Here is a 26,656-nt window from a genome sequence, read left to right on the forward strand (position 1 = left end):
TCTTTGTTCACACAACACAATCGACATACAAATCTCTCGTTTGATTTGGGATCTTTTTCCAATCATGGTTTGAACGACGGATGTAGGGACTCATTTAACCACTGTGTCTGAAAATACGTTTTCAATTTCGGCATTCTATCTAATTCCACTTTCCAGTTATATCTAAAGAAATAAAACGGGTTTCGTAAGGAAAATGACCGACATTGAAATACTAATTTTAATGAATAACAAAATAAAATTGATGTACTAACCACCAATTATTTGTACCTGGCCGCAATATTTCCAACTTTTTTTTCAAAATACTGACACGTGAGAAGTTCCTACGTTCAAAAATCAAACAGCCAGAGCCAGATTATTTATTATTAATTTTAAAGTAAAAGGCATTTTTTTTTAGAGACAATTTCCTGCCCCGAGGAAATAGAACCCCGCGCCACCCCTTTGTCCCCTCTTAGTTTCTTCCTTCGTCTCTTCTTTCCATTCTTCCCTCGGGGCAGGAAATGGCGATATTTTTTTGTAAACACGGTAGGGACGTTTACAAAAAAATTAGTAATAAATAAACTACAATGTCCAGTGAAGTCAGAAAAAAATAAGTAACTTACCAGAATGATGACAAATCCTTTAAAAATATTAAACAATAAATAACCTGTTCTTTCACTTTGTATTATTTAATAGAAAATGAAGCTCCATAAGAGGGCTGTGATAATTTCAGGCATGTTGTCCCTAATCGAGATTTTCGACCTTTTCCAGACCTGGCAATTCAGCATCCTTTCGTGGTCTATAGACAGATAGGCTTGTCTTTTATTATTTTTAAGCCGAATTCAAAAATATTAATTCGTTCAGAGATAAAAATAAAAAAACTGAAAATATTTGTGATATAATTTTGTCTTAGGGCAATTTAGTGATTTACATTCTGGGTTACGCGGTTACGCCGTTGCGCAGCCTGTTTCCGATTAAAATTTAAATTGCCAGATTATTTATTATTAATTTTAAAGTAAAAGGCATTTTTTTTTAGAGACAATTTCCTGCCCCGAGGAAATAGAACCCCGCGCCACCCCTTTGTCCCCTCTTAGTTTCTTCCTTCGTCTCTTCTTTCCATTCTTCCCTCGGGGCAGGAAATGGCGATATTTTTTTGTAAACACGGTAGGGACGTTTACAAAAAAATTAGTAATAAATAAACTACAATGTCCAGTGAAGTCAGAAAAAAATAAGTAACTTACCAGAATGATGACAAATCCTTTAAAAATATTAAACAATAAATAACCTGTTCTTTCACTTTGTATTATTTAATAGAAAATGAAGCTCCATAAGAGGGCTGTGATAATTTCAGGCATGTTGTCCCTAATCGAGATTTTCGACCTTTTCCAGACCTGGCAATTCAGCATCCTTTCGTGGTCTATAGACAGATAGGCTTGTCTTTTATTATTTTTAAGCCGAATTCAAAAATATTAATTCGTTCAGAGATAAAAATAAAAAAACTGAAAATATTTGTGATATAATTTTGTCTTAGGGCAATTTAGTGATTTACATTCTGGGTTACGCGGTTACGCCGTTGCGCAGCATGTTTCCGATTAAAATTTAATTTCAATGTAATGATAAAGACGGGATAAAGAATTTTGATATCAACTCTTCTTAGGATGAAGGCTTCTTTGACAAGCTTTGGTTAGGTATAATATAATTTGTAAATTTTTACATTTTTTTTTTTTGTATTTGAATTGTTATATTGAAATAGCCATCTTTAGGCCGAAATTATAATTTTTTCGGCCGAAAGTGGCGTGCCAAGTTCAAAAAGAATTTATTTGGCTATTTTTAATATACTATGCCTACTTAACTTTCTATCCCCACCTTCACCTTACCCAACCAATTCACATTACATTACTTTATTTATCTTGAATGCATGCCCTTGACAGTTTTTAAAAGCTCTTAATTACATGTTCAAGGATTAGAAGCGTTTAGAAGGCAGTTGAGGGTACCGATTTCTGTAGGTTTCGTTAGGCATGACATCGCTCCACGGGTTCCGGACATCTCGTACCCAAAAATTCTCGTACTCATTTTTTCAACCATCTCGTACCAGTACGAGATGGTGGTACGAGGTGGCATCTGGCGGTAGAGAACAGTACCGGCTGGTACGAGGTGGCTGGCATAATCTTCCGGCTGGTACGAGTTGGCTGGCAGAAGTTTCCGGCTGGTACGAGATGACTGGCAGAAATTTCCGGCTGGTACGAGATGGATGGCAGAAATCTCCATTCTAGAAGGAGCCAAAGGTAAGCGCCGAGCTGGATGTCCGGATGAAGTCCGCCTTGAAGAGCGCCTAGCCGGTGACTGATAACTTAGTACGGCCGCGGCGACCCTATATACTGCGGCTCGAGCATGCGCCACCTTGTGGTCAGTACGAGATGGCAGTACGAGATGGCCGATAGAAAGGCAACCGGCTAAGTATCCCAGCAATTATGCCATGGTATAGGATGATTATGCTTGTAATTATTCACCCTTCAATAAACTTTTTAAGAATTTTTTTATTATGTTAGCAGTGTATTTCATATTTTTCCTCAAACTTATTTTAATGCAGGAATTATGGTTGCTGTATGGGTGAACCACACAGCAGACTAAAAAAGATCGGTAAACATTTCGTTAAGAAATGTTTGAAGTGTTTCGTTAAGAAGTGTTTTAAGAAGCTTTGTAAACATTTCGTGTGCTGCATAGAACAGGTAAAGATTGGTCTTAATTTGAATACCAATATTTTCATTAATGCAATACATTTTTCACAGAGCAGGCAACATCCCAATCCATCAGCTTCATGTTATACGGCCTCAAAGCTTGTATATACCAGACCAGGAGGTATTCCTCCAATACCTAATCATTGTACGTAAGCTCATTTTTCAGCTTATTATGGCATTCTTAACATTTCATTTTTACTTTGTTTAGATAAAGACTGAGAAAATGCTAGCCAGAAGCAGAAAAGGCATTATTGCCCTTGATTGTACTACATGCTCTTTCTTGGATTGTTGGTTTTCATTAGTTAACTCGTTGGCTGCCTCCAGTCTAAAAATTTGGTCTCGTTGTCAATTTAGTTTTGGCACCATTAGAAGTGTCAAGTGTGTTAAATTGTTTTTATTTGTCAGAATTCCATTCAACCTAACTAGCTAACTAATTTCTTTCATAGTTGAAATCTGGACTGGCAGAAGTATTTGGAACAGAAATTGTCAAAGGAAAAGTGTACAGTTTTGGTGGTGGTTCCAAGATCGCTGTTTTCACATGGCAAGGTTGTCTTTTAGAACTGAGAGGGAAAACAGAAGCGGCTTATGTGGCAAGAGAAACTCCAATGATTATTTATCTCAATACACATGCTGGATTAGAACAGGTAAAGTTACATGCAGATTGAATTGTATTACTTAAAAGTTTTCCAATATTTTGTTTTGTGTGTATGTTCTTAATTTATTTCTTCCTTAGTTAAGGAAGAAAGCTGATGCTGACAAGACTAAAAGAGGCCCTATAGCCATAATCATTGGTCCAACAGATGTTGGAAAATCAACAGTTGGCAAGTTGCTTTTGAACTATGCAGTGAGAATGGGTAGAAGGTAGACAAATTAAGAAAACACAATAAAACATTTTATATCTAAAGAAATAGAATCAAATTTGTTTATGTTTAAATAGGCCTATATATGTTGATTTAGATGTTGACCAGGGACAACTTTCCATTCCATGCACTATTGGTGCAATGGCAATTGAACGTCCTGCTGATGTTGAAGAAGGATTTTCCCAAGTATGCCCACTAATATACCACTATGGGTACAAAGAACTGGGAGTAATGTAATGCTGTACAATTTACTTGTCACCAAATTAGCCCAAACAGTTGCAGAGAGAATGGAAGCAAATCGACAGAGTAGGAGAGAAAGTAATATTCATTCAATTATTCAAATTATTTAAATTTCTGTGTAGATGCTGTTAGTGGAGTAATAATCAACACCTGTGGCTGGGTAAAGGGCCAAGGGTATCAAATGCTTATTCACGCAGCCAGAGCGTTTGAAGTTGATCTAATAATCGTCCTTGACCAAGAGCGACTTTACAACGAACTAGTGCGTGATTTACCTGAAACCGTGAAAGTTATATTTCAACCCAAAAGTGGCGGAGTATGTTTTCATGCTTGTTAGTTATTTGTGTCATAGCTACAACTCTTAATTCTGGAATTATTTTTTGTGTTAGGTTGTGGAACGGAGTCGGCAGGCAAGAGTAGAATCTCGAGATCAGAAAATTCGCGAATATTTCTACGGATTAGCAGCCCAGTTTTATCCACACTCATTTGAAGTGAGATTTTCAGATGTTAAAATATTTAAAATTGGTGCGCCGGCCTTACCAGATTCATTAATGCCTCTCGGAATGAAAGCAGAAGATCAACTTACGAAATTAGTCACTGTTCAGCCAAGTATAGATTTTTTATTTAATTTAGAGACTGACAAATTTTATTTTTGACGTTCCCTCTATTGCAGGCCAGCAATTATTGCATCATTTGATTTCAATTAGTATGGCTGAATCCGGGGAAGATGATATTATTCAGACCAACGTTACTGGGTTTATTTGTGTGTAAGTTTTGACGTCCTAGATCAGATGTTATTTTATTTATGACATTTCGTGTTTACAACAGGATGCATTTACAACAGGAATAACGTGGATTTAGAACGGCAAATGCTTACGGTGTTGTCACCTCAGCCTCGACCACTACCTCGAACCCGATTGCTTTTATCCGGCATTCAGTATATGGACTCCCACTAACCCTATAAATTGAACGAATAATAAAAATTCTTGACAACCTTGTTATATCTGATCTTGTGTATTGTTCGTTCTGTAGGCCGTATGATTGCTCAAGTCAAACACTCACATATACATACATACAAAATTTCTCTATCACACATATTACACCCCTCACAAAACAGTTAAATAAGCCTCGCAATCGCGCAGGACGAGGTATCCTTTTTTATCTAACCAAAATTTATGTTGAATTAAGAAGTGGACACTTAATAATCCGGGCACTGTTACATTTGACGACACTAGTGAACTATCTCATATTTTCGAGAGGGTAGGAAGAAAAGGTGGAAAAAATATCCTAATGAATAAGATTGTTAAATTTTGCAAAATTCCCGTCGAAGAGACAAAAATATTCGGCAACTGAAGCCAAACACACAGAACGTAAGTTGTGGGTGGCATTCTGTTTGAAATACTTATCGATAAAGAAACGCGCGCAGTACACTGAATACGATCAGCTATCTATATCTATATCGGCCATCTCGTACTGCCATCTCGTACTGACCACAAGGTGGCGCATGCTCGAGCCGCAGTATATAAGGTCGCCGCGGCCGTACTAAGTTATCAGTCACCGGCTAGGCGCTCTTCAAGGCGGACTTCATCCGGACATCCAGCTCGGCGCTCCCCTTTGGCTCCCTCTAGAATGGAGATTTCTGCCGGCCATCTCGTACCAGCCGGAAATTTCTGCCAGTCATCTCGTACCAGCCGGAAACTTCTGCCAGCCAACTCGTACCAGCCGGAAGATTATGCCAGCCACCTCGTACCAGCCGGTACTGTTCTCTACCGCCAGATGCCACCTCGTACCACCATCTCGTACTGGTACGAGATGGTTGAAAAAATGAGTACGAGAATTTTTGGGTACGAGATGTCCGGAACCCCGCTCCACCCCCTATCTGAAGCCAATTATATCTTAACAAAAAAAAATCTTTTTCGATAGCCACCACCCATATTTATACAGCCCATTTATAAATTTTCAGCGCAGTTCTCACTCAGTAACTCAACAGAAAAGTGTTACTTGCGTGCTAAAGCAGTAAAGCTGCGCTAAATTTTTCATATTTTAGTTTAAAGATTGAAGTTGCTGTGCTATCATGCCACAAGTTAAAAGCACCAAGTCTCTGAAAGAATTATGTTTTCATTTCATTTTGGAAAACCAGGATTTTTTAAAAAATATATAAAAATGCGCTTCGAATTTCTGACAACATTCAGAACATAACCGTTCCTTGAGCTGTCGATGATTCCTCAATGTCACACTTTGGATCTCACTAGGATAGAGGTAATCTCGAACATTTGTATATCTCTAACTGTAACTCTGTCACTAAAAACGGAATTGAAATTTTTCTGCAAGAATTGAATCCTTTAAGAGAAATCATTGTGAGTTGCAGTGAGCAATCGGTTTCCAGAATTACACGTGACGATATCGCCAATTGGAACGATACAGCGATTTGGATTAAGAAAAATTGGCGCTTCAATTTTATTCTCAAGAGTTATCGCAGAGAAATATATTTAGGCGGGTACATATGGAAACGCCGGAGAGGCGAATTTTGATCTATTGTTTAAGGCAATTTTAAATAAAAAATAATTTCTCCATTTGACAAGATTTCTCTATTTACTTGTATTTTCGTATCTAGAGGTCCCCCCGGAACTTTTTTTTCAAATGACGATTGAAACGTGCTTCTTAAGAGTACGGAAAGTTCTGAAATCCAATTATCAGCAATTATCAGTGTTTTGCTCCAGATAAAATAAGATAAGATAAGATAACGAAAATTTTATAGCCTATCTTTTTTTTATCTTTTTTTTTTCATGAGATAAAAGAAAATTATACGATATCTATATCTGATCTTTTCCCAACACACTTTATTGATTTTTTGGGTAGGCAATATCGGCCAACTTAGCTTAAGATTGATAGTTGGGAAAAACAAGAAAAAGAATCTTGGTGTACATAGCACCGTCATAACGAAGCTGGTAATTTGATGAAGCTCGCGCCGCTTAAAAATGCTTAAAAAATTTCTTACAATCCTATTATCTAATGGGATTCTATCACCATGAAATAATTATGAATTAAAAATCTCATATTAACTTCCTTTTAAGTTTCACAAGTGAAAGTGACTCCTAGATGGCTTTAACATCTTAACAAATATCTAATTTTCAGAATGCAAAATAAAGGCTATTTACATAACACGTACACACATACATGATAAGAAAGTATTGAAAAACGAAGTCACTGAAGGTTTCTGAGGCTGTTGTAACTGTTATACAATCGGCTCTAGATGACCGACCAACAAGGAAGAAACCACGGCCACTTCTGATGGATAGGCTCCTGTTCGTATGTGAAGTTCTCGCAGAACATCAGAAACAGCGTTTGGTTGAATGATAAATACAGCGGCAGTGATCGCTCCAGCAGCCAGCAAAACTTTGTCAGACTGAACTCGGTGGAAATCATAAATTCCTTTCTCACTATAAAGTAAAGTAACAGGCTAATGAAGAAACAACAAATTTAGTTTCAATTCAGACTGCTACCTTATTAATCCTTTGGCGGATTCATCAAGACGAAGACCAGCAACTATTCGCCCAATAATCACCTGCTGATCAAAGTATATGGCGCGGATGAAATCCATAGATACTTGATGAATCTCGTCAACCTTCAAAAGTAACTGCTTGATCTTTGCCAGTGCTGGTTTCTTTTTTAAAACCCTTATCAACTGACAGATAAAGGTGTCGAGGAAGTCGTTGATTGGTGGAAGGTCAACCTAGTAGATAACTAGCGTTGAATAACAGTACAATAATCCTTAAAATATCAATACTTCGTGATTAAGTGTGACGAGAACTAGGACCTCTGAATTCACAATGGTGGAACGATCGCTGGGTCTTTTGGACTTCTGGAGAAGGTCAACCGCATCCTTCACTGTTACTACCTGCGGAAGGTAAATCTTTGATTAGATATAGTAGTTTTAAATATTATTAGGCGATTAAACCTTGTAACCGTTTTCCAGTTTAGAGGCGATTTGAAGGCAAGAAACGAGGTGCAGTAACGACTGATGCCTAAATGTTGTATGAATTTCTTGAAAGGAAATTTTCTTTGCCGTTACGAATTCTGATTTGTTGACTGCAGTTTTCGGATAAAATGTTTGAGAGCAATAGGATCGGGAAAACCTTTCATAGAGTTCAACGGTGCGATAAGAAACGCCGACAGGTTGCTTCAGTTTTTGGCACCACTTGTAAACAATACCAAAGACAGATGGTGGGGAGAGGTTACTTTCTCCCATAGGATGGGAGGTCCTCAGATCAATCGTCAGGGTGTCATGCCATGAAATTGCCTTGTCATTCTGATAACATAAATATTTTAACCAATCCTTCAATGAAATATCTAACAAATATTTGAGAACATTTAACTAACATGATTAAAGTTAAAGATTGTTTGATGTAAGGTAAAAAATTTTGCTTACCGAGAAACTGAGATTCCCAATGTAATTCAAAATTAGATATAGGTAGATCTTCACAGATCACTTGAACAGCTGTATGTGACTCTTCGAAATCTTTGACTTCTTTTCCCATAATAATGTGTGATCTAGTGCCAGAATCCTAAAAAAAGTGTACATAAATGAATAAACCTACAAACTCAATAAAGCACCGAAATTTGTGGCGTCTTCTTCATCACCTAATAACTTATTTGAATTTTAAATATTATTTGAGAAGAATATTTTTACTTCTTTTCGTTATGATTTCTTGCATTAACTTGCTTCAACTGTAAGGTAAACACGTGGATCAGAAACATTGATATTGATATTGTGATCTGTGAATTCTAATTTCAATTTTCAATTAACGTCAGCGTCGTCTGCATCTTTCTGAATTCTGAATTCTGATTCCCCAGAAGTCGCCGCCACCTGGTGACGAAAATTAATAATTTACGATATATTCAACCCTTCAACTTCAACACTTCAACATGCCTCGACCGTCGACCCTATTCATCACCTAAACATCTTTGTAAGAGTAGAGCAGTAGACACTACTGCCACAAGAAAAATACACACAGCAAAAAGTAGATAGATAGATAGATAAATAATAATAATAAAAAGGGTTTTACAAATTGACGCAAGGATATAAGAAGACATCTCTCCGGGTCTCCGCCTCTCCGGTAATGCTGCCGTTATGACGCATCATAATGTTTCTCCTACTATTGTGAATACAAATACATTATTATTATTGATAAAATCGTGATATTAGTATGCACACGCCAACATATGATTCACATGCGTTTGCAGGTTCAATCGATGATAAAAGCGCATGATTGCGCATGATTGCCACTTGTGCGCCGATGAGATGTTTGGGAATTTTTATTTAGGAACCACTTTTAGGAACCAATTATAAAAAGGGGGATTAGAAAGATAAGATCTGATAAGATTAAGTTAAAAGTCAAATGAAAAGCGGGGCCTTCTTACTGTGATTCTCTTCAAGAAGCGAAGTTGAAGGAAAACGAAATAGAACAAACTGGAATGGACCACGCGGACGCCACCTGGTGGAGCGTGTTGACTGTTCTTTTCCTTCATGGAAGGAAGGCCCGATACTCAAAGAGATCTATGTACGAAGCATATGCGTCTCTCTCCCTCTTCCTAAAAGAAGAATAAGGAATAAATTCGAATGAGAGACAGTTAGGAAGTAGTATAGGTAGAAGTAGTATAGAATACAATTTGCGAGGATTATTGTTATTCGGGTCGATACTAAGCAAAATGGGATGTATTAGCCATAGCTCAATGGCCGAGTAAACCAACTTAGTAGGCCTACAAGTGTGTACAGGTGCAGAAACAAGTAAAAGGGCCTCTCTTATTTAGCTTTGAGAATTTGCCAAGAGAGCCTAGCCGATCTGACCTCGGTTTTACACTTCTTCCATAACCGGCTTGATCAATTTAGTTAAGCTCATTTAAGAAATCTGATGAGTAAACAAAAACTAGGATTATAATCCTTCAGGACGGATCCTGAGGGTATCATAAAAGCAAAAACATAATGCTGGCCTTAATGTAAGTGCTCAAAGCGTTTAAATTTTAACCCAACACCACAAAATTAAAAGCTAAAATAATTTTTTTACGTAACAATTTTTTCAAAAGTGTTATTCTATAAACATTTCCTGTGGTACAAGAAACGAATATCAGGATTGCATGTTCTTTCAATAATCATAATTATTTACAATTCGCAGTCGTTCATTTTGTCAGACGTGTTTTTTTAAGGAGTGTGTACGACTATGAGAACCAACTATGCTAAAGAGCAATCGTATAAAAATTACGGGACTAGGGTGCTTGCGACATTAACTAGGATCAAGGTTAATCTGATGAGTATTTAATATATCGACTGGGGGAGGGGGACTAGTGAAACATAGAGAGAAAATCCAATTTAAACCTAAAAAAAAGTTCAACATAGCCTAGATAAGTGCACGTACAAAAAAATTCTGTACGTTTATATATTTACCTTTTCGGGGATAAAAGGGCTGAAAAACGTTACGCAAGCGGAGGTGAGCTAAATTGGGTGTGACGAAACGACGCATGAGGCCATGAGCCGTTCCATCACTCATTGTGATAGTATGATGTTTATTAAAGATAATTTTATCTTGAATATCAGCGAGACAAAAACTGTAAGATAGGCCAAGATAGAGCGAAATTACATAACCTGTGTAACTAAACCTATTTAGGTAACCATTTTTTCTTATTTCACTTGTTAAGAAAATGTTGACTTACAAAGATGTTGCTACGGCTACCTTCATAGGCATAAGTTTGTTGCTGATATCATCAGCTTCTGGGAATTCAGCACACGGCGCTTCTCTGACTCAGTTAGAAAGTGGTAGAGTATAGTGCATTATTTATTTAATAATTTTTCTATGTAGGCTCTACTTAAGCGAAATTTTAAATTATTGTGTACACAGTCCTACACCAAAAGCCGATTTTTTCTCTTTTTCCTTACGTATGATTATTAGTGTGATTCTGTAATTGAAAACTAATATACTTCACAAATTTTTTGTTGGCAGATTGTCCACCATACTTCCAGGGCAACACTAGCGTACCTTGTTGGTATCTGGGAAACAAATGTTATTGTTTTTCAAGTTTTAGGGTAGGTTGTATAATAGCTATCCGATTAAAAAGAAACGGTTCTTCTCCGTCATATATCAATTTGAAATTTTGAATTACACAGCTGCCTACTTGGATGCGTTGTGACGAATATTGTAAAGGAGGAAACATGACTCTTCTCAGTCTTGAAACGGAAGCGGAAGACATGTTGATCAACAGTCACGTTCAAGCGAACCCAGGTATGTGTAATAACATTCTAAATTACATTCTATTCTAAATTGCAAATCAATCTATCAATCAAAGTGTAACTTTGACATTTTAATCTGTAGAATTGAATTTTTCCGAGTATTGGACTTCAGGCAGATACTCTCAAGAAGGGAACAACAGATGGGAGTGGGCTTCGACCCAACCTTTCCAGCCATTTAATTATACTAATTGGCATCCGATATACAATCAACCTGACGACAACGAGCCAGGGAGTTGCGCTTTACTTTATTTTCTTGATTACACTGGATACTGGGCTGACAACGTTTGCATTTACTCTACAAGATTTGTCTGCGAATCTATTGAATGAAGCTAATATTGCGAACGCAAAATCACATTTCACATGATATTTTATTGTATCGTGTCTTAACAAAACTGCGTTCCGAAATGTTTACAAAAAATTACTACTCTATTCTATGATTTTTTTATTTTTGACACACGAATTTTCTATTTTTTCCGTTGTTGCTTGTATATCCTTTCGTGTGATTTGGATGCGGTTTACATACACGTAGACATAATTAAACTGTGAAATTTAAAACTGGAACTGTATTATTAATAAAAAATTTTGTTTTTAAGTTGCTACCATATCAAGGTTGAGGGCCGGCGTTTAACTGAAGCCATTGAAAGAAAGTAGAAATTCGAGTGTAAGCGGTGAATACATTGCCTGCACATGATGGCTCAACGGTAGATTTGATTCCAATCACCACAGGAGGCGTTCCTTGAACTAACGGAGCTCCATTTTCAAAGCGACACGATCCTACTATCGAAGCGGAAGCGTAGTTGTTAGCTGGGCCAACGCAAATCATCGTTGAAGCGTCGAAATTTGGAACTGAGCCAGCACAATCACTAGTTCTCGCTGACAGATAAGTTAAACCCCATAAGAGATCAAGAGACGGTGTGCATCCACCAACCTGGAAAACATTAAACAGTTTTTTTTTTTTTAAATTTATATACAATGTTACAAAATACACTCGTGTTGTATAGCCTACTTCACTGGATGCCCATCCGACAGCCGTACTTGATGGTTCAGCATAGTTGGCTTGATCAAAACGAATGAATTTGACATCTTCGGTGAATTTAAAAGTTTCGAGCGTCTATAGCAGAAACACAGATATCAAGCCTTTTTACGTGCAGTGCAAACTATACTAATTATTCATAGTAACGTGCATATAGTACTTCAATTAGGGCGATGTCCCCTACGTTGTTGACTACGATGCGTTTAGCGTGGTAAATATAGTCTGTCCCCAGGTTATTTAGTCGCAAGGATCCAGCGATTATAACAGTGGAACCGAGTTCAAGCCTTGAATCAAATTAAGTCATTAAATTCAGTCAACGAATAGAAGATAAAGGCCAAATATTATTAAATAGTGAAGTTACTAGTTGATAACTCACTTATCAGCACAAGAAGCTGTAGTGACTACATAATCAGCATTATAGATGAATCCGGCACATGAATGTATCCCGGATGTAGCATCTCCAACGGCCACAACAAATGGGAACTGCCCAGCACTGGCTTGATTGCAAGTCTGAAAAGACGCTGTCGGAGTTGTCGAAGTTATCGAAGTTGTCGAAGTTGTCGAAGTTGCCGGAGCTGTCGGAGTAGTTTCTGTAGGTTGGCCGCCGATTCCTTGCATCCAGTTCGAATAGGCCGACAAACGGATAAATGCGGTTGGACTATAACAAGAGGTACTGTGCGACACTAGCCCTACTACCATGTAGTTGGCGACAGATGTCCCCAGTACCAATGGACTACTTGCATCACCGTAGCACGCGTTATGTGTAGCTGAATAACCAAAATAAACGTCCTTAATTCAATAATAGCCCAGTCGTATTCCCTGAAAAAATTTCTGCGAAATGAAAAAGCTTTTTACCATTTCCCGCACAAATCATGAAGGTTGGATCCCACAAATTAGGGTCAATCGAAGGGCAGGTTCCATCATTTATAATTGGCACAGAAGTGAACTGAAGATTAGAAGAAATACCTCCCGACTGAGGTGTCATATTGGGATAAGTTACAGCATAAAATAATTTGTCTAGTTATTACAAATTTAGTAGATGCAGCAATTGAAGTATTGTACTTACACCTGAGTTTCCCCAGCCTAATAAAAGACCACTATTCTCTGTCGTTGGGAGGTCTCCGTGGATCACCGCATCTGAATACACTCCCAAATTAATTGCCTTGGAGACCTTTTAAATTGTTGCGTAAACATGTAAGAACCGTGTCACTGTTAGTTATAACGACACAATTTTCGAACACAATACTTGGAGCATGGCGATATTATTTCTCATCCCAATCGCATCATAAAATTCGTGAAAATGATTGGTTATTACACCAATAGTTTCCTCTCCAGGGTCGACAGCAGTTAAAGAAACCTGTCCCACAACTATCTTTAGTTGTGATGTTGTAAAGCTGAGAAGATTTTGTAAAATAAAAAAAAAAATCAGTACACTCATCACTCGGTGCATAAATCTAAACTCGAATCGAAAACGGCTACGTAAGTTACCCGTAGACACAAGCAGCCGTGGTTACAATCCATTTGGCATTGTAAATATAGCCCGCGCATCGATGAGCGCCGTTGGCTTGAATTTGTACCACGAAAGGAAACTGTTTGGAAGCCGCGTTTGTCCCGCCTACGATACGAGAGTTCAACGCCACATCATAATTTCCTTAAGAAAATAAAATCAGTTTTTTAGTTTTCCCAGCGTTCGCTTAAATTATAAGTGTAGCTTCGTGTAATCAGAAAATAGAAAATGTAGTTACTATATATTTATATATCAGACTTACCAGCAATCGCAGTAATTACCGAAGAAAAAGTGACGAGTAAGGCAAGCAACATTTCCAGAATTATTAAGCCAACTTTCTTGTATTTCTAAAGTATGCCGGCATGCAGTTTAAATACTAACACCAAGAAACGCCAGTTATGAAAGAATCAGGTTGTTATCTATATCTAGCAAATGAGACACACTTTGCTGTTAACTCTCCGCATAATTAAATATGCGTCTTCTTATCACATGTCCGCTATCTTTGACATGTCTTATTGGCTAATACCGTCAATAATAATGGCAATAGTTTTAAATGTATTCGCTTGAATTTAGAAACAATTTAGGACAGCGGATCTGGTCCTTTAAATCAAGCAAAAGATATTTTCGCTCTTGCATAAGTCACATATTGGTTTTATAGATAAGGTGGCTAAACAAAAACATCATTATCAATTGTGAAGACTAAAAGGTTTTTCATGTATCTCGTTTTGAACTAAGTCAATAAATAAAAAATGTTGGCCAAAGATTTTTGAAATTATCTTTTAAATTTGTGTTTGCGACATATTACGCTTTACGTAATAAACGTATATTTTATCGTGAGTTTGGTTTTTCCAATATGCCGAGTTTCTTGCGACACGCAATTCACTTCTAGACGCACGTGCAAGTCATAAAAACAGCTGGACGTTCTGAAATAAATTTTACTGTTTATTCAAATCAATTCTACTAATTTGAATCCATTGAAAGTTAATGGTATAATGCAGTTTCAGAAAAATTTCGGCATCGCACGGTACATATGAATTCGTGGTGCAAACACACTAAAATATACGCGTGCAAAAAATGAACCGCGGATTTAAATTTCAAAATTCCGCTGTTACGCAATAAGAGACTAGTAGGGCTGATATCCTGCTACACTGAAAATCCAGTTGAAATAATAGGAAATGCGAGTGTAGACAACGTCGTGCGACGATGCGGAACATCCCTGAAAAAGAGATTTGATTCCCACGACAACAGGAGGATTTCCCTGAATTAACGGAGCTCCACTCTCGAATTCACAACTCCCACTAACCTCTGAATAAAATAATAAAATATAATAAAATATTATTAATATTATTAATGAGCATTTCTGAAGTCCCAATGAATGTTATTAATTAGAATTTAAATAATTTTCTTACTTGCGGTGCAAAGCATGGTGGGTGCATCGAAGGTTGATATCTGCGACTGAGAACAGTCCGCGTTGGATTGGATGATTTCGCTATCATCCCATAAAAGACTTAAGGATCGTACACAATTTTCCTAGACATATTTCTGTTTGTAATCACGCACGAATAATTCACATTTAATTTGAATATGAAGCACTATTGATTTACCACATTTGAAGCCCATCCAGTCACGGAGCACGGATTACCATAACTAACTGAATCGTAGTAAATGTGCTGAACAGCTTCTCCGAATGTCAAACTTCCTGATATCTAAATTACAAAAAAAAAACAGCACATGCAGTTATTCAAATCTACCACCTAATAACTAATAAGTGTTAGGGAGTAAATTAGAACCTCGACAATGGCTATGTTATTAGTTTGATTTGATTCTCGGTATTGTGGGTGAAGCGTGACAGCAGTGACAGGATATGTTTTTTCGGCTGTTTCTGGTCTATCGAATCGGAATTGTCCAACAGTGACGTTAAGCATCGCTCCAGTTTTCCTGTAAGAGATCCCATTCAAAAATAAGCTTACGCTTGGTCACTGCTGCTAAAAAAATTATTATAAAATCACATGACAATTAAATCCCATACCGAATGACACACGAAGCTGTTGTGACGACAAATTTGTCATTGTAGATGAAACCAGCGCAAAGGTGATCTAACGTGGTACTGCTCAAAATAGAAACGATGAATGGAAATTGGCCGACATTGCTGGCTGGAGTACACTGGTGGACATCCGGTGGAACAGATTGGGTTGTAGTAATAGTAACAGATTGGGTTGTAGTAATAGGGACAGATTCGGTTGTAGTAATAGGGACAGATTCGGTTGTAGTACCCTCTGGTATCGGATCTGATGTTGTGATGAGTTGAGATCCTCCTTTGTCTTCCATCCATGTGGAATATGTCAACAGTCGAGTGTAAGCAGTTGGATAAAGTGGGTCACCACACCGAATAGTATGTGACACTAGTCCGACGACACGATAGCCTTCTAAACTCGTCCCTTGTACCAACGGTGTCCCAGCGTCCCCTTGATTGCAAGCATCGTTGGTCACTGTAAATATCATTCAAAAACGTTCAAAAATAATTTGTTTCGTCTTTAACAGAAAAAGAGTTAAGTTAAATTCACACCATTCCCTGCGCAGATCATACGGTCGGGATCCCACTGCAGATCGTAAACCACGGAGCATGAATCGTTTGATCGAATCGGAACAGTTGTCTGTTTAAGATTTCCTAGTTCGCCTGTCTGATGTCGAGTGTTACATTTTACGAAAAATTACGATTACGCGATTACGTCTAATTAAATGGAATTTCGTTTTGCACAAGATTGTGTGATTCAGTACTAACCGATCCATCAACCCAGCCAATGCCAATCGCCTCATTTATACTTGAGTCAAGATTTCCATAGGTAACAGCATTCACATAATTACCTAATATTGCGTCTTTTGACAGCTTGAAAAATTTTGAACATTTACATTGATAAACACTATTATTTTTAATTGCTTTAAAATTTAGCCGACGTCTGGGTACATACCTGTAACATGGCAATGTCATTATAACGAGTATATTGGTCATAATCATTGTGAATGTGTACGGCAGAAACCGAAATGCTTTGTTCCGACGGATCTGTAGCATCGGGATCAATTTGTCCAACAACAACAAGTAGGGCGGCCGGTTGGTGGCGGTATCTATGATGGGCCAAAAAATTGAGAAAACAAAATCTGAATTTGTTTGGTATTGTAAAAGTATGATTTATACTTACCCAATGACACAGGCGGCTGTCGTTACGATCCATTCACTGTTGTATATGAATCCACCACACCAATGTTGGCCATTGACTAGTATCTGTGCCACAAATGGATAATCCCCAGGTTTTGCATTAGAACCACCATTTATTCGGGATTCAAATAATATTTCTGCTGAGACCCACACTAGAAAAAAGTTATGGTTAACCTAACCATATGCAACTAAACTGACAAATAATCGCTAAAAGTCACCTGATCCCAACAGCAGCAAGATCAAACGTACATTTAACATTTGCTAATATCCCTTCAAATCGTTATATTTCTTAACTTACCAATGAACTCGCCAATGAATGTAACAAGACAGTCACATCTGCCATCTGTGTCAACATAAATCTCTTATCGGTGGCGGACGTTATCGCAAACCACGGACTGATGATGATTGCCAACGAGCAGCGCAACTATAGATAAGGTAAAAGAATGCAGGCCAACTAGGATTTCTTAATCAACCCTTCCTAGCATACAATTATAACATTATTAATTGGAAAAATGACTTCCTATCCGATTTGGTGTGAGTCTCCTTAGTCTCTTATTCAACAATGTGGCGATTAATAAGGGGGTGGGGGGTGGGGATCTAAATGAGATCAATTACCTCATTCTTCTACTATGGTAATTACAGGGCAGGTAAATTTAACCCGAAAGTTTTAAAAAATTTAATACGTGAAACTGTGTAACTGTCCATTTTAAAAAACGAACGTATAAGTACCGATTGACACGTTTCCTTTAGCAGTGCCAAGTTTTCTTTACGTGCTACGGGATAATTTGATCATTTATGCGCTATCGTGTGTCGACGCAGCCACCTACATGAAAGTAGAAGCCATTAGTTATTAAATACTGTCTTACACCAAGTTTAAACAATAAAATTCATTTCTTTTGGGGATAAAATACGATTCCTTATCAAATTATTATTTTTTTTCTTTAAGGTAACTTATCAGACGAGAATTTTGACGACCGCATTATTTGCAAGGATATTACTTAATCAAATACTGCCAATTAAGAAATGGCTTTCACTCATACTGTTGATGCTTGGGGTCATTTTAATTCTGGCAAGTACAAAAGATTAAGTAACAGAAGAAACGTAAACTAAATTTTACTTTTGTGGAAAATAATTATCCGAACAGCTTAATTTCAATGAAGAGAGCGGCGATATCAGTTTCCGTTCTGAAAAGGAAGGTTCCGTTTATTTTTGGGGCCTCTTGGCGATTTGCTGTGCCACACTAACCAGTGGTTTCGCCGGAGTCTACAATGAGAAATTAATTAAAAATGGAAAGCAACCTTCCCTGTTAATAAGAAGTATTCAACTTAGTAAGTAATACGTTTTCCCGTTTACTAAAACGCAGTTGGCATTATTATTATTATTATTTTCTAGGTTTGTTCTCTGTTTTCTTCGCCTTTTGGGGCGTCCTGTTAAAAGACGGTGATCTCGTCAGCACACAAGGGTATTTTGATGGATGCAGTCCATTTGTGTGGTTAATAGCAACGATGCAGGTAATCAATTGCAGTAAAATTTCTAAATTTCATTCACTTCTTCAGAAACCTAATAACTGAACTCGATTATAATTTTTTATTCTGAATTTCAAAAGGCCCTCGGAGGAATAATCGTGGCGGGAACTATGAAATTTGTCGACAACTTGTCAATAACATTCTGAAAACATTTGCAACATCTAACTCGATTGTACTGTCGTGCGCTCTTTCCTATTTTGTACTGGAAGACACTAATTTAACGCCGACACGGCACTTTTGCAATCATATTGGCTACTTTCTTGCATACAACTGCCACTGACAAGAAGAATCACCTGTTGCGGTTAACAGGGTTGCATTCAGTGACACCACCGGACACCACTCAAATTTTTATGAAACGATTTTCATGTATAAAAATGTCGTTGTTACAATCTATCAAACCTTTGGAAGGAACCTAGTTCAAACACAGCTTTGGGTTGCAAAAATGGCTTTTCCATGTCTTATACGGACTTAAAATAGTAGGTCTGTGAGACACAGACACTGTTAATGATTTTGTTGTATATACGATAACGATAACACTAAATTAATCAAAAATCGGAATAAGCTCGAAATAACTATGCGCTAGGTTTTTTTCTTACACAAGTGCACATGTAAATTTCAAATTTCTAAAACCAGGATGCAGTTTTAACTCTTAAAAAAAATGTGTTAGGGGATCACGAATTTCTAGAAACACGTTTAATTTATCGCACGGGATATTTGACTGTACTACCATAAATTAATCCTTGCCAACCCAAAAGAAAATGTAATCAACAATTACACGAATTACGATTGTTGTGGGCCGCTCTCAAAGGCAACAACGGATTGGGCGCGCGCAAACTGCTGTCAAATCTAAAATCAACAATATTTCAATGGCAAAAAATGTAGCTTGCTAAATAGAGACAATAAACTCAACAGGCTACTGTTAAGTTTAAACAACGCCATAAATCAGTTTACAAAATGTGATATGAAACGAGAATACCACTTACTTGATGAAGATTTCAATTCAAATTTCGTTTTTTTTTGTTTAATCAAGTCCACTGTGAACAATTTTGATCACATCTAGAAAAGTGGTTATACTTCGTCTGCTACTCTAAGCCATCTAGTGCGAAATCAAGCAACAACTAAAAAAAAGTCACTCAGACTTCAGAACAGAATCAGTCAATCAGCCAGTCTCTTTGGGTAATCATTTAGAAATCTAGAATTTCCAAAGGAAAAGTATCCGTGACCCGAGCAGGCAAACAGTTTATCGATTTAATCAAAACAGCCTGGCATTTTTATAATTAAAAGTTTATTTAGCCCAAAATACCAAGAATATTTGTGTTTTTTTCAACAATTGTTTTGACTTTGAGGAGGTTGATTTCACTTTTAAAAAAACCTCGCCCACGAGACACCTTATGAATGTTGATTTATTGAAGACTATTCCCAAAAATATTTCGTCTTAGTTTTTCCTCGAATGTTTTGCGGATTTCGTTCACAGTTCAGAAGTGTTTCAGAGTGTTTCAGAATGGACTCCACAGTGATAAACTGTATACTCTACTCATATAATGAGTTCTGTGCAACTTTGAATTCCCTTAGTGGTTGCGAAACATTCTTTCCATGCACTATTTTGGAACTGAATGAAAGCAGATTGCATCATCAGTGCCCTTGGTATGCAGCTCGATTAAGACTATAATTGCTGACCTCATTTCCCTGGTTTCTGAGGACATCGCGACATTCAGTTAGTTAAAGTGGAGTTGCGTTTCATCTGATAGCCACAGCTTGAAACAGGAATTATTTTTTATTTCGCCAGTATATTGGACGAAAGTAAGGTAACTAAATGTCTAAAGTCTTTCAACTTCAGCTATTAGCGAGGAGCTTTTTGCTGGTTTGGACATATGTATACCCATACGAGACATTCATTTAGTTGCAGCGATCACTGATGCAGCTTTATTTGTTGTTTTCTCGTATTATAGCTCTTGATTCATTCACTTCGTCATTGCGCTTTTGCTTCACCTGGAACAGCAAAAGTGGTAACCAACGGTTTACAATCAACCCAGCATTTCATCATTTAGATTCGTCAATCGTCCAGGCATTGCTTCCTAGTTCCTACTCACAAATTCAGTTCCAAGTAGGTTCAGTTATTGTTTTTCTGCCTTTTCTGTCGTGTTTTTATGATTTATTTTTTTAAAAGTTGGCGCGAGTTTGTCAAATAGCTTCAGAATTTTTTCAACAGGTGACGCCAGGTGTGCGACTGGCGTCGAAAGAAAAAAAAATCAAATCTTTTTATTTGCTTTTTTATTATCGAGAATCTCAAAGATGGCACGAATTTCGATGGTTTGTAATGAAAGAAAATCGATTTAGTTCCAAGCAACGGAACGAAGAACTTTTTGTTCTACTTTTTTTGGTGATCCCAAATTTTCGTTTGGAACACAATAACTCTTAAAACGAGGAACGATTTGACCAACCAAATGTGTTCGTCCAATTTGAATATAACGCGGACTGTAGGTTTTAAAAAAAGAAGCGGTGCGCGAGCTCATTTAGTTTCGTAATTTTCCTGAATGCCTGAATTAAACCCAACTTGCCAAACAGCGTCGAACCGAATTGGATTTCACCCAGGGGCTGCCGACTCCGATTGGTGTACCCCCAAAATGAAAAAAACTTTTTCTTATTTTTTCGTACCATCCAGACTCGGAAAGATTAAAAACGAAAAACCCAGAAAAATTTCTTTGTTTGAATATTCAAAGGATGTTATTTAGTTTCCTGTCTATATATAGTCCCAGTGTGAGAGAGTGGCCTAGAGTATTATATTTTTCCGCTAACAAAGTGCACTTGCGAGATGGTGCCCCGGACTGGATGAACCAGCAGCACGAAATGAAAATTGACTGCGACTAAGTGGAAGACGCTCAATTCATTCGGGTTATCCCTAATTCTTTTTTCATACCCAAAACCAAATTTTATTTCTAAAAATTTTCTCCATATAGATTTTTTTCATTTTGTCCAGCCATGTCTCATTGTCTCTCCTCAGACCAGTTCAACCCAAAAAACTTGCTTATCTTTCTCCACATTTGAATATTAATGGAGCTACCGGCTTCTTCATCCGCTTTCGTCAAGTTTGACTATGAGTTCATCGACGAACTTGGATTCGACTTTTTCGATGATGTTGGAAACATTTTTTCTTTTATACCAAAAAAAAAAAAAAAATAAGAAAAAGATTCAACTCGTTTGGTCGATTGCAGGGGCGATCTCGTTCGGACGTTTGCGCCATTTTTCACCGACTCTCTTTTTGAATTTGAAAGAAAAAACAAAAAACAAAAAAAATAGCGGAGCCTGGCAATTCGGAGGAAAGAAATAACGCAAAATCATAATAATCGATCAACCGACGACCTTGGAACAGTTTGACTATCAAAATTGACGACGTTTGATGGCTTTCAAAGTTTTCCCTCCTATATTTTTCTCTGCCGTGTGGGCATGTTCTGGTGCACTGATGAAGTGATATTTGCATGGCGGAGGGACCGAGGCGAGCAGCCGAGTAACCCCGCCTTGTATTATTATTGCTATAATAGCTGGTGCAAGCTATAGGAGCGAAGGTGACGTCACTTTCTCCCATGGCCGCATATCTTTACGGCTCTCGCGGGAACTTGTGTCTGTCTCTCTGTCTGCTCTGTGTGAAAATAAGGAGAAAGACGATCTGATTAGATGGCGAATGTTGTCGAAGAAAAAGAAGAAAAAAAAAGCGATTTAGAAATATATTATTAAATTTTTTTACTGGCTGGCCAAACTTCTTTCAATCTTTTTTGTTTTTTTCAGTATAGTTTGCACAGCCAAGCAAACTGTTTTGGGGTTTGAAAGAGACAAAAAATGACGTCAACCTATATCTCTTCTACGATGAATGTCCGATGATTGGATTACAAAAGGCGACAGACGATTTTTTGTTCGGTTGGTCTCGTCCAGATCGACTGGCTGCTAACTGCCGTGATTACTGGCTGTTCCTCTCATGTGAGAAAATCGATTTCTCCTATTTTTGGTGGTGAGGGATTCTTCTCTCCGGTTTGGCGATAATCTCGCTTTGATAGAGCCAGAAAATACTAATACATTACTACTACTACAATACTATCAAGGTTCTTCTCTCTCTCGTGCGTTTATATTTATATTCATACCTCGCGACTCACGCGCGCTGGAGAAACGAAAGAAAAATTTCCCGTTTTCTTTTTCGTTCTTTCTTTTTTCCCCCCTTCAAAATAGACATTTGAGATAGTCGACATCCATAAATGTGAATTGAGGGGAGTTAAGTGATGTTGTTGTTGTTCTTTTGCTTGCGTCTGCGTATAAATGGCGCTGCGTGCACGTATAGAGCTATAGCTACATGCTGCAGCTAGTGTGTGTGTGTGCCTTTGGGATTCCATCTAGTTTATACCACAGGTCTAAGAGTTTTCCTCTTATCCAGATGTCACGATGGAGATAAGCTTGTTGAAATCTATACGACGCCGTTGAATTTCTTCTTCTTCGTCTTCTTCTATCCCGGCTGGAACCCAGAAGAAAATTCTTTTCCACTTGTGTTGGCTTCTTGAATTTTGTTTCTCCCTTCTTTTTTCTTTCTTCTTCAAAGTGACGCCAGCAGAAGAAAGTTTTCCCTTTTAAACGTAATAACATGTCGCGCGTGTGTGCCCCCCAACGGTGTATTTATACCAGAAGAAGAAGAAGAAGAAGAAGAAGCAACAACAACCGAAGAAAAACTACCATGTCGAGCTCGGTCAATTCAAACGACCGAACAAGCTCATAAAGAACGCTTTAAATTGGAATGAGCGCGCGGAAAGGATTAGACTGCTGCTGGCTGCTGCTGCAGAGTCTACAAATGTTTTCCCCTTTTTTTTCTCTCTTTCTCTCTCTTTGCTGGTCGTTGTTGCAGCTGCTGCGAAAGCTGCGAGAGCTGCCGGGATCGCTTGATCAATGATACGAGGCTTTTATTCATAGAGCACCCAGGCTAACGAATTCAAACTAATGACTATACGATCAAAAAACGGATAGATCTTTATATGGCAGAGCCTAGATATAGAGACGTTCGCTTTTTTGGCTTTTTTCTTTCTTCTTTCTTAGCTGAGGATAATGAACGAGCTCATCAAAAGAGATGAAGGATAACCTCCGAAAAAGAAAAAAAAAAAGATTCGACGTAATTGAATATGTGTAGATAGGCCCCCATACAACATCCATTGGATTTTTTGGTTTTTATCCGGTCCGCGGTCTTGTGGCGTCAATTAAGTCTGGACTCTCCTAACGCAGACATCACACGTTAGGTTAGTAAATTTCCGGCCGTGTTGAAGTCGGTCACTTTGAGGTCAGAGGATGTGTAGAAATTCTTGATTGGGCCCATCAGCGACTTTGTGTCTAGTGGAATTCCAATGCAGCCGATCTTTTCTTTTGTTTTTTGTTTTTTTTAAAGAATCGCTTTGGCAATTTTCTCGATCGAGAAATCGAAATGGAGTTTCTCTCTGTGGATATCATAAAAATAAAGAAGAAGACGAAGACGAAGACGAAGAAGAAGAAGAAAAAAGGGTTAGTCGTTCCAATTCCCTCCTGCTCCTTTTTTCTTTCTTTTTCTATAAATATTTTTTTACGAGCAAACGGGCCAATCTTAACAAATCACGTGGTTCTAATTTGATTAGAAAACGACCCCTTCTCGCATCTGAAAGGCCCCTTTTCATTTTTTTCTTATGTGGAGCTGTCGGATTTATATAAAAACAGCCCAGAGAGAGAGAGAGAGACACAGCACAGCAGCCCCACAAACCAAAAGGAGAAAGAAAAAACAAAAAGTGTTTAAATGTTTCCCGGCCCGATTCTGACTTAACGATCCTCGCCGTGGCGCGAGCGCGCGGATGGAATTGCTTTTTTTTTTCTTTTTCTTTTCGAACTAAATATTAACCGCTGCAAGGCTACATCCCTTCATTCTCTTATAGACCGGCATTTATCTTTTTTGTTTTGTTTTTTAAAATGAAAATTCTTTTTGAAAAAAAAAAAAGAAAAAAAAAATTCATCAGGCCTGTTCTAGATCTGAACGACATTATGGCATCAAGTTTCGAGTCCGGCAGTTTCTTGTGGATGACGGCCAGACATGCACCAGCACTTATACATATGTTGATTCAACCTCGGCCCGGCCGAATATTATATGATGTGGAATTTTTTCTTTTTTTTTCTTTTTGCACCTGTGTCTGATGGCCACTTGTCGTCGGGGTTATTTATTCGTTGGATGTCGTCTTATATTCAAATTGCTACATGCCAAGTCTCTCTTCTTCTTCTTAATTCCACAGCCGTGCTGGCCATTAGCTTACATTTTCTCTGAGCCAACAACAAGAGTCCGTCTTTAATTAGCAGGACCAATAACGCTAACTAGATTGCGCATACTTGTTTAGTTAATCTTTCGGATTTTCTTTAATCCGAATTTTTGCTTTTCTCTCTTTCGGTCAAACAATTGAAGACATTCCTTTAATATTATTTTTGTTTTTTCGTATATTTTCCATTGGAAAATGATATCGAATGAAGAATAAATTCTGTCCAGAGTCCGGGGCCATCTGTACGGATCGTATTTCATATATTCCCGTCGGATAGAATATATACGGACCGAGTTGGAATGATAATCGATGGGCTGCTTCAGTAGGAGTATACCAGTCAGAGTCGATATAGCGTTTGCCTTTTTCTTTTCTTCTTCTTCTACATTTCTTTTTTTTTTCTTCTTTCCATCCGAAAAGAAATGACCGAGAAAACGGCTCTTATAGTAAATCTTTTCACACCTGTTGACTGGTTCGAACTGCCTCCCTCCCCTATCCCTCAAGAGATGCGGTCCCGCGTGGGCAGCGTGTGCACACACACACACAGCACACACGCCGTATTGTTTTTCTCGTGCCCACTTTGCATACGGAATAAGCGCCAGTCAGACTTGCCAGATATCCAACTTCCGAAAGGAATTCAATTACTGGAAGCGGAGCGCATTCCACTGGATATTTATTTATATACGACGGGGCGAAAAAAAGCCAATCACACATCGACAAAACACACCCAAAAGGGATAGACGATAGCTTCAACCAGCAAAGAAAAAAGAAAATGATGAGATATATCATTTTATTTGATGTTGAATTTTTTTTTTACAAAATAAAAAAAATTAAAATGGAAGGTATGAATAGATCGTAAATTGCTTGTATATGCAGTACGTATAGATATGCGCTATAGACGGTAGGTATGATATGATGTAAAGCCCCCGCTGCGAGATATCCTTCCAGCGGAGAGGTCAGCACCGATTTCTCTGACTCTTTTTGGATTTATCGAAATCGATTTGATTTTGGGATTTTTTTGTTGTTGTTGCTGTTGTTGCTGTATAAGACCGACTGTGATCTTGTTAGACTCTTTTTTTCTTTTCTTTTTTTTTATCTTTGGAGGGGGGACGAATTTCCACGAATCATTCGTCATTGAAAAAATTGGAACTGCATGAGATGCAGGTCGGTTATTGGGTTAAAAGATATCTGGTCCCGATTTCGCTTGTGTTACAACCGATTGTCGAACAGCTCACAGCGTGGATCCAATCAAAGTTCGATTCCATTTCTTTTTTTCTTCTTCTTGGACAAAGTTTTTATTTAATATTTTTTTATTATTCGGGGGTAGGATGAATCGGATCGATTCCACGGAAAATAATACCGTACGCAATCGAATCAAATTGTTTAATCATAACCTCTCCCCGTTGGAAAAAAGAAAAATTCCGTTTTGGCTGCTGCTGGCTGCTGCTAGAATCGGGCTAGAATTTATTTACTCTCTCGTCTTCCCTTTTGTTTCTTCTTCTTCTTCTTCTTCTTCCTTTTTGATAATCTTGCCCCCGCATCTAGTCCAATGAAATGCCGTTCACTAGCAAAAGAGACACGCGATATATACTATCCCCTCCGCTTGGAAGAGAAAAAGAAACGAAAAAGAAAAAAAATATCCTTATATCCTTCTCGGACTCTGTGTGTGTGTGTGTATGTGTGTGTGGACTCTCCATCCATCCTTTCTCCGGACTGAACTTTGATATCTTCTCGCAGTTGATGCGAGCTTGATATTTTATACAGAAGAAGAAGAAAAGAGACTTGTATCAGCGGCCGTAAATCCTTTTCCCGTATATACACCAGAAGGAAGATGCGCGTGGTGGTGGTGGGTTCTCCTTTCCATGAATGATATGCTGCTCCGGCTAAAGATGGCAACTGCTGTGCTCTGGTCAACTGCCACCTTATAGAAGAAGAAGAAGAAAAAAACTTTTTTTAAAGAAAAAAGAAGTTGATTATCAACAGAGAA

General features: G+C 37.9%; 5 protein-coding genes and 1 long non-coding RNA gene across 10 annotated transcripts; 3 read left to right on the plus strand and 3 right to left on the minus strand.

Moving 5' to 3' along the window:
- Positions 1-2,393: 2,393 nt before the first annotated feature.
- LOC124342672 (protein CLP1 homolog) lies at positions 2,394-4,767 on the plus strand. The gene is given in 9 exon segments (XM_046795805.1): positions 2,394-2,399; positions 3,161-3,358; positions 3,448-3,575; positions 3,652-3,785; positions 3,788-3,880; positions 3,937-4,127; positions 4,201-4,420; positions 4,485-4,578; positions 4,656-4,767. Coding segments are annotated over 9 exon segments (1,176 nt in total).
- Positions 4,768-6,915: 2,148 nt separating this feature from the next.
- Positions 6,916-10,292, minus strand: LOC124320736 (cyclin N-terminal domain-containing protein 1-like). 3 transcript variants are annotated; one of them, XR_006914028.1, is made up of 9 exons: positions 10,254-10,292; positions 9,233-9,403; positions 8,502-9,141; positions 8,241-8,376; positions 8,024-8,161; positions 7,770-7,947; positions 7,599-7,709; positions 7,315-7,544; positions 6,916-7,251 (listed from the first exon to the last, which is right to left on the minus strand). XR_006914028.1 is itself a non-coding variant. In XM_046783613.1 (9 exons), exons 3-9 carry the CDS (start codon positions 8,567-8,569, stop codon positions 7,047-7,049), a joined length of 1,104 nt encoding a protein of 367 aa, XP_046639569.1. In that variant the 5' UTR covers positions 8,570-8,967; positions 9,044-9,141; positions 9,233-9,403; the 3' UTR covers positions 6,916-7,046. The 3 variants fall into 3 exon arrangements, 2 of the variants coding, with proteins under 2 accessions (XP_046639569.1, XP_046639570.1); XM_046783613.1 differs by lacking the exon at positions 10,254-10,292 and having other exon boundaries at positions 7,770-8,161; positions 8,241-8,273; positions 8,312-8,376; positions 8,502-8,967; positions 9,044-9,141; XM_046783614.1 differs by lacking the exons at positions 9,233-9,403; positions 10,254-10,292 and having other exon boundaries at positions 7,770-8,161; positions 8,241-8,273; positions 8,312-8,376; positions 8,502-9,145.
- A 200-nt stretch (positions 10,293-10,492) lies between these two features.
- LOC124328280 (asialoglycoprotein receptor 2-like) lies at positions 10,493-11,648 on the plus strand. Of its 2 annotated transcripts, XM_046786991.1 has the most exons (5): positions 10,493-10,611; positions 10,666-10,742; positions 10,807-10,889; positions 10,971-11,085; positions 11,176-11,648. In XM_046786991.1, the coding sequence occupies exons 1-5, from the start codon at positions 10,508-10,510 to the stop codon at positions 11,418-11,420; spliced, it is 624 nt and encodes a 207-aa protein (XP_046642947.1). In that variant the 5' UTR covers positions 10,493-10,507; the 3' UTR covers positions 11,421-11,648. The 2 variants fall into 2 exon arrangements, with proteins under 2 accessions (XP_046642947.1, XP_046642955.1); XM_046786999.1 differs by lacking the exon at positions 10,666-10,742 and having other exon boundaries at positions 10,493-10,622.
- LOC124328264 (transmembrane protease serine 9-like) lies at positions 11,443-14,068 on the minus strand. Of its 2 annotated transcripts, XM_046786981.1 has the most exons (10): positions 13,896-14,068; positions 13,615-13,777; positions 13,373-13,520; positions 13,193-13,297; positions 12,982-13,099; positions 12,503-12,893; positions 12,287-12,410; positions 12,100-12,204; positions 11,694-12,021; positions 11,443-11,633 (listed from the first exon to the last, which is right to left on the minus strand). In XM_046786981.1, the coding sequence occupies exons 1-9, from the start codon at positions 13,945-13,947 to the stop codon at positions 11,698-11,700; spliced, it is 1,530 nt and encodes a 509-aa protein (XP_046642937.1). In that variant the 5' UTR covers positions 13,948-14,068; the 3' UTR covers positions 11,443-11,633; positions 11,694-11,697. The 2 variants fall into 2 exon arrangements, with proteins under 2 accessions (XP_046642937.1, XP_046642933.1); XM_046786977.1 differs by having other exon boundaries at positions 11,443-12,021.
- Positions 14,069-14,575: 507 nt separating this feature from the next.
- LOC124328923 (prostasin-like) lies at positions 14,576-17,409 on the minus strand. Its single transcript, XM_046787760.1, has 10 exons — positions 17,066-17,409; positions 16,831-16,999; positions 16,603-16,756; positions 16,416-16,520; positions 16,200-16,314; positions 15,663-16,122; positions 15,424-15,571; positions 15,238-15,339; positions 15,043-15,163; positions 14,576-14,938 (listed from the first exon to the last, which is right to left on the minus strand). The coding sequence occupies exons 1-10, from the start codon at positions 17,103-17,105 to the stop codon at positions 14,757-14,759; spliced, it is 1,596 nt and encodes a 531-aa protein (XP_046643716.1). The 5' UTR covers positions 17,106-17,409; the 3' UTR covers positions 14,576-14,756.
- Positions 17,410-17,965: 556 nt separating this feature from the next.
- Positions 17,966-18,479, plus strand: LOC124328930. Its single transcript, XR_006916553.1, has 3 exons — positions 17,966-18,175; positions 18,240-18,358; positions 18,454-18,479. It is a non-coding gene; the product is annotated as an uncharacterized LOC124328930 (long non-coding RNA).
- Positions 18,480-26,656: the final 8,177 nt, after the last annotated feature.

This window comes from Daphnia pulicaria, chromosome 1 (assembly GCF_021234035.1).
Source record: "Daphnia pulicaria isolate SC F1-1A chromosome 1, SC_F0-13Bv2, whole genome shotgun sequence".
Classification (NCBI taxonomy): Eukaryota; Metazoa; Arthropoda; class Branchiopoda; order Diplostraca; family Daphniidae; genus Daphnia; species Daphnia pulicaria.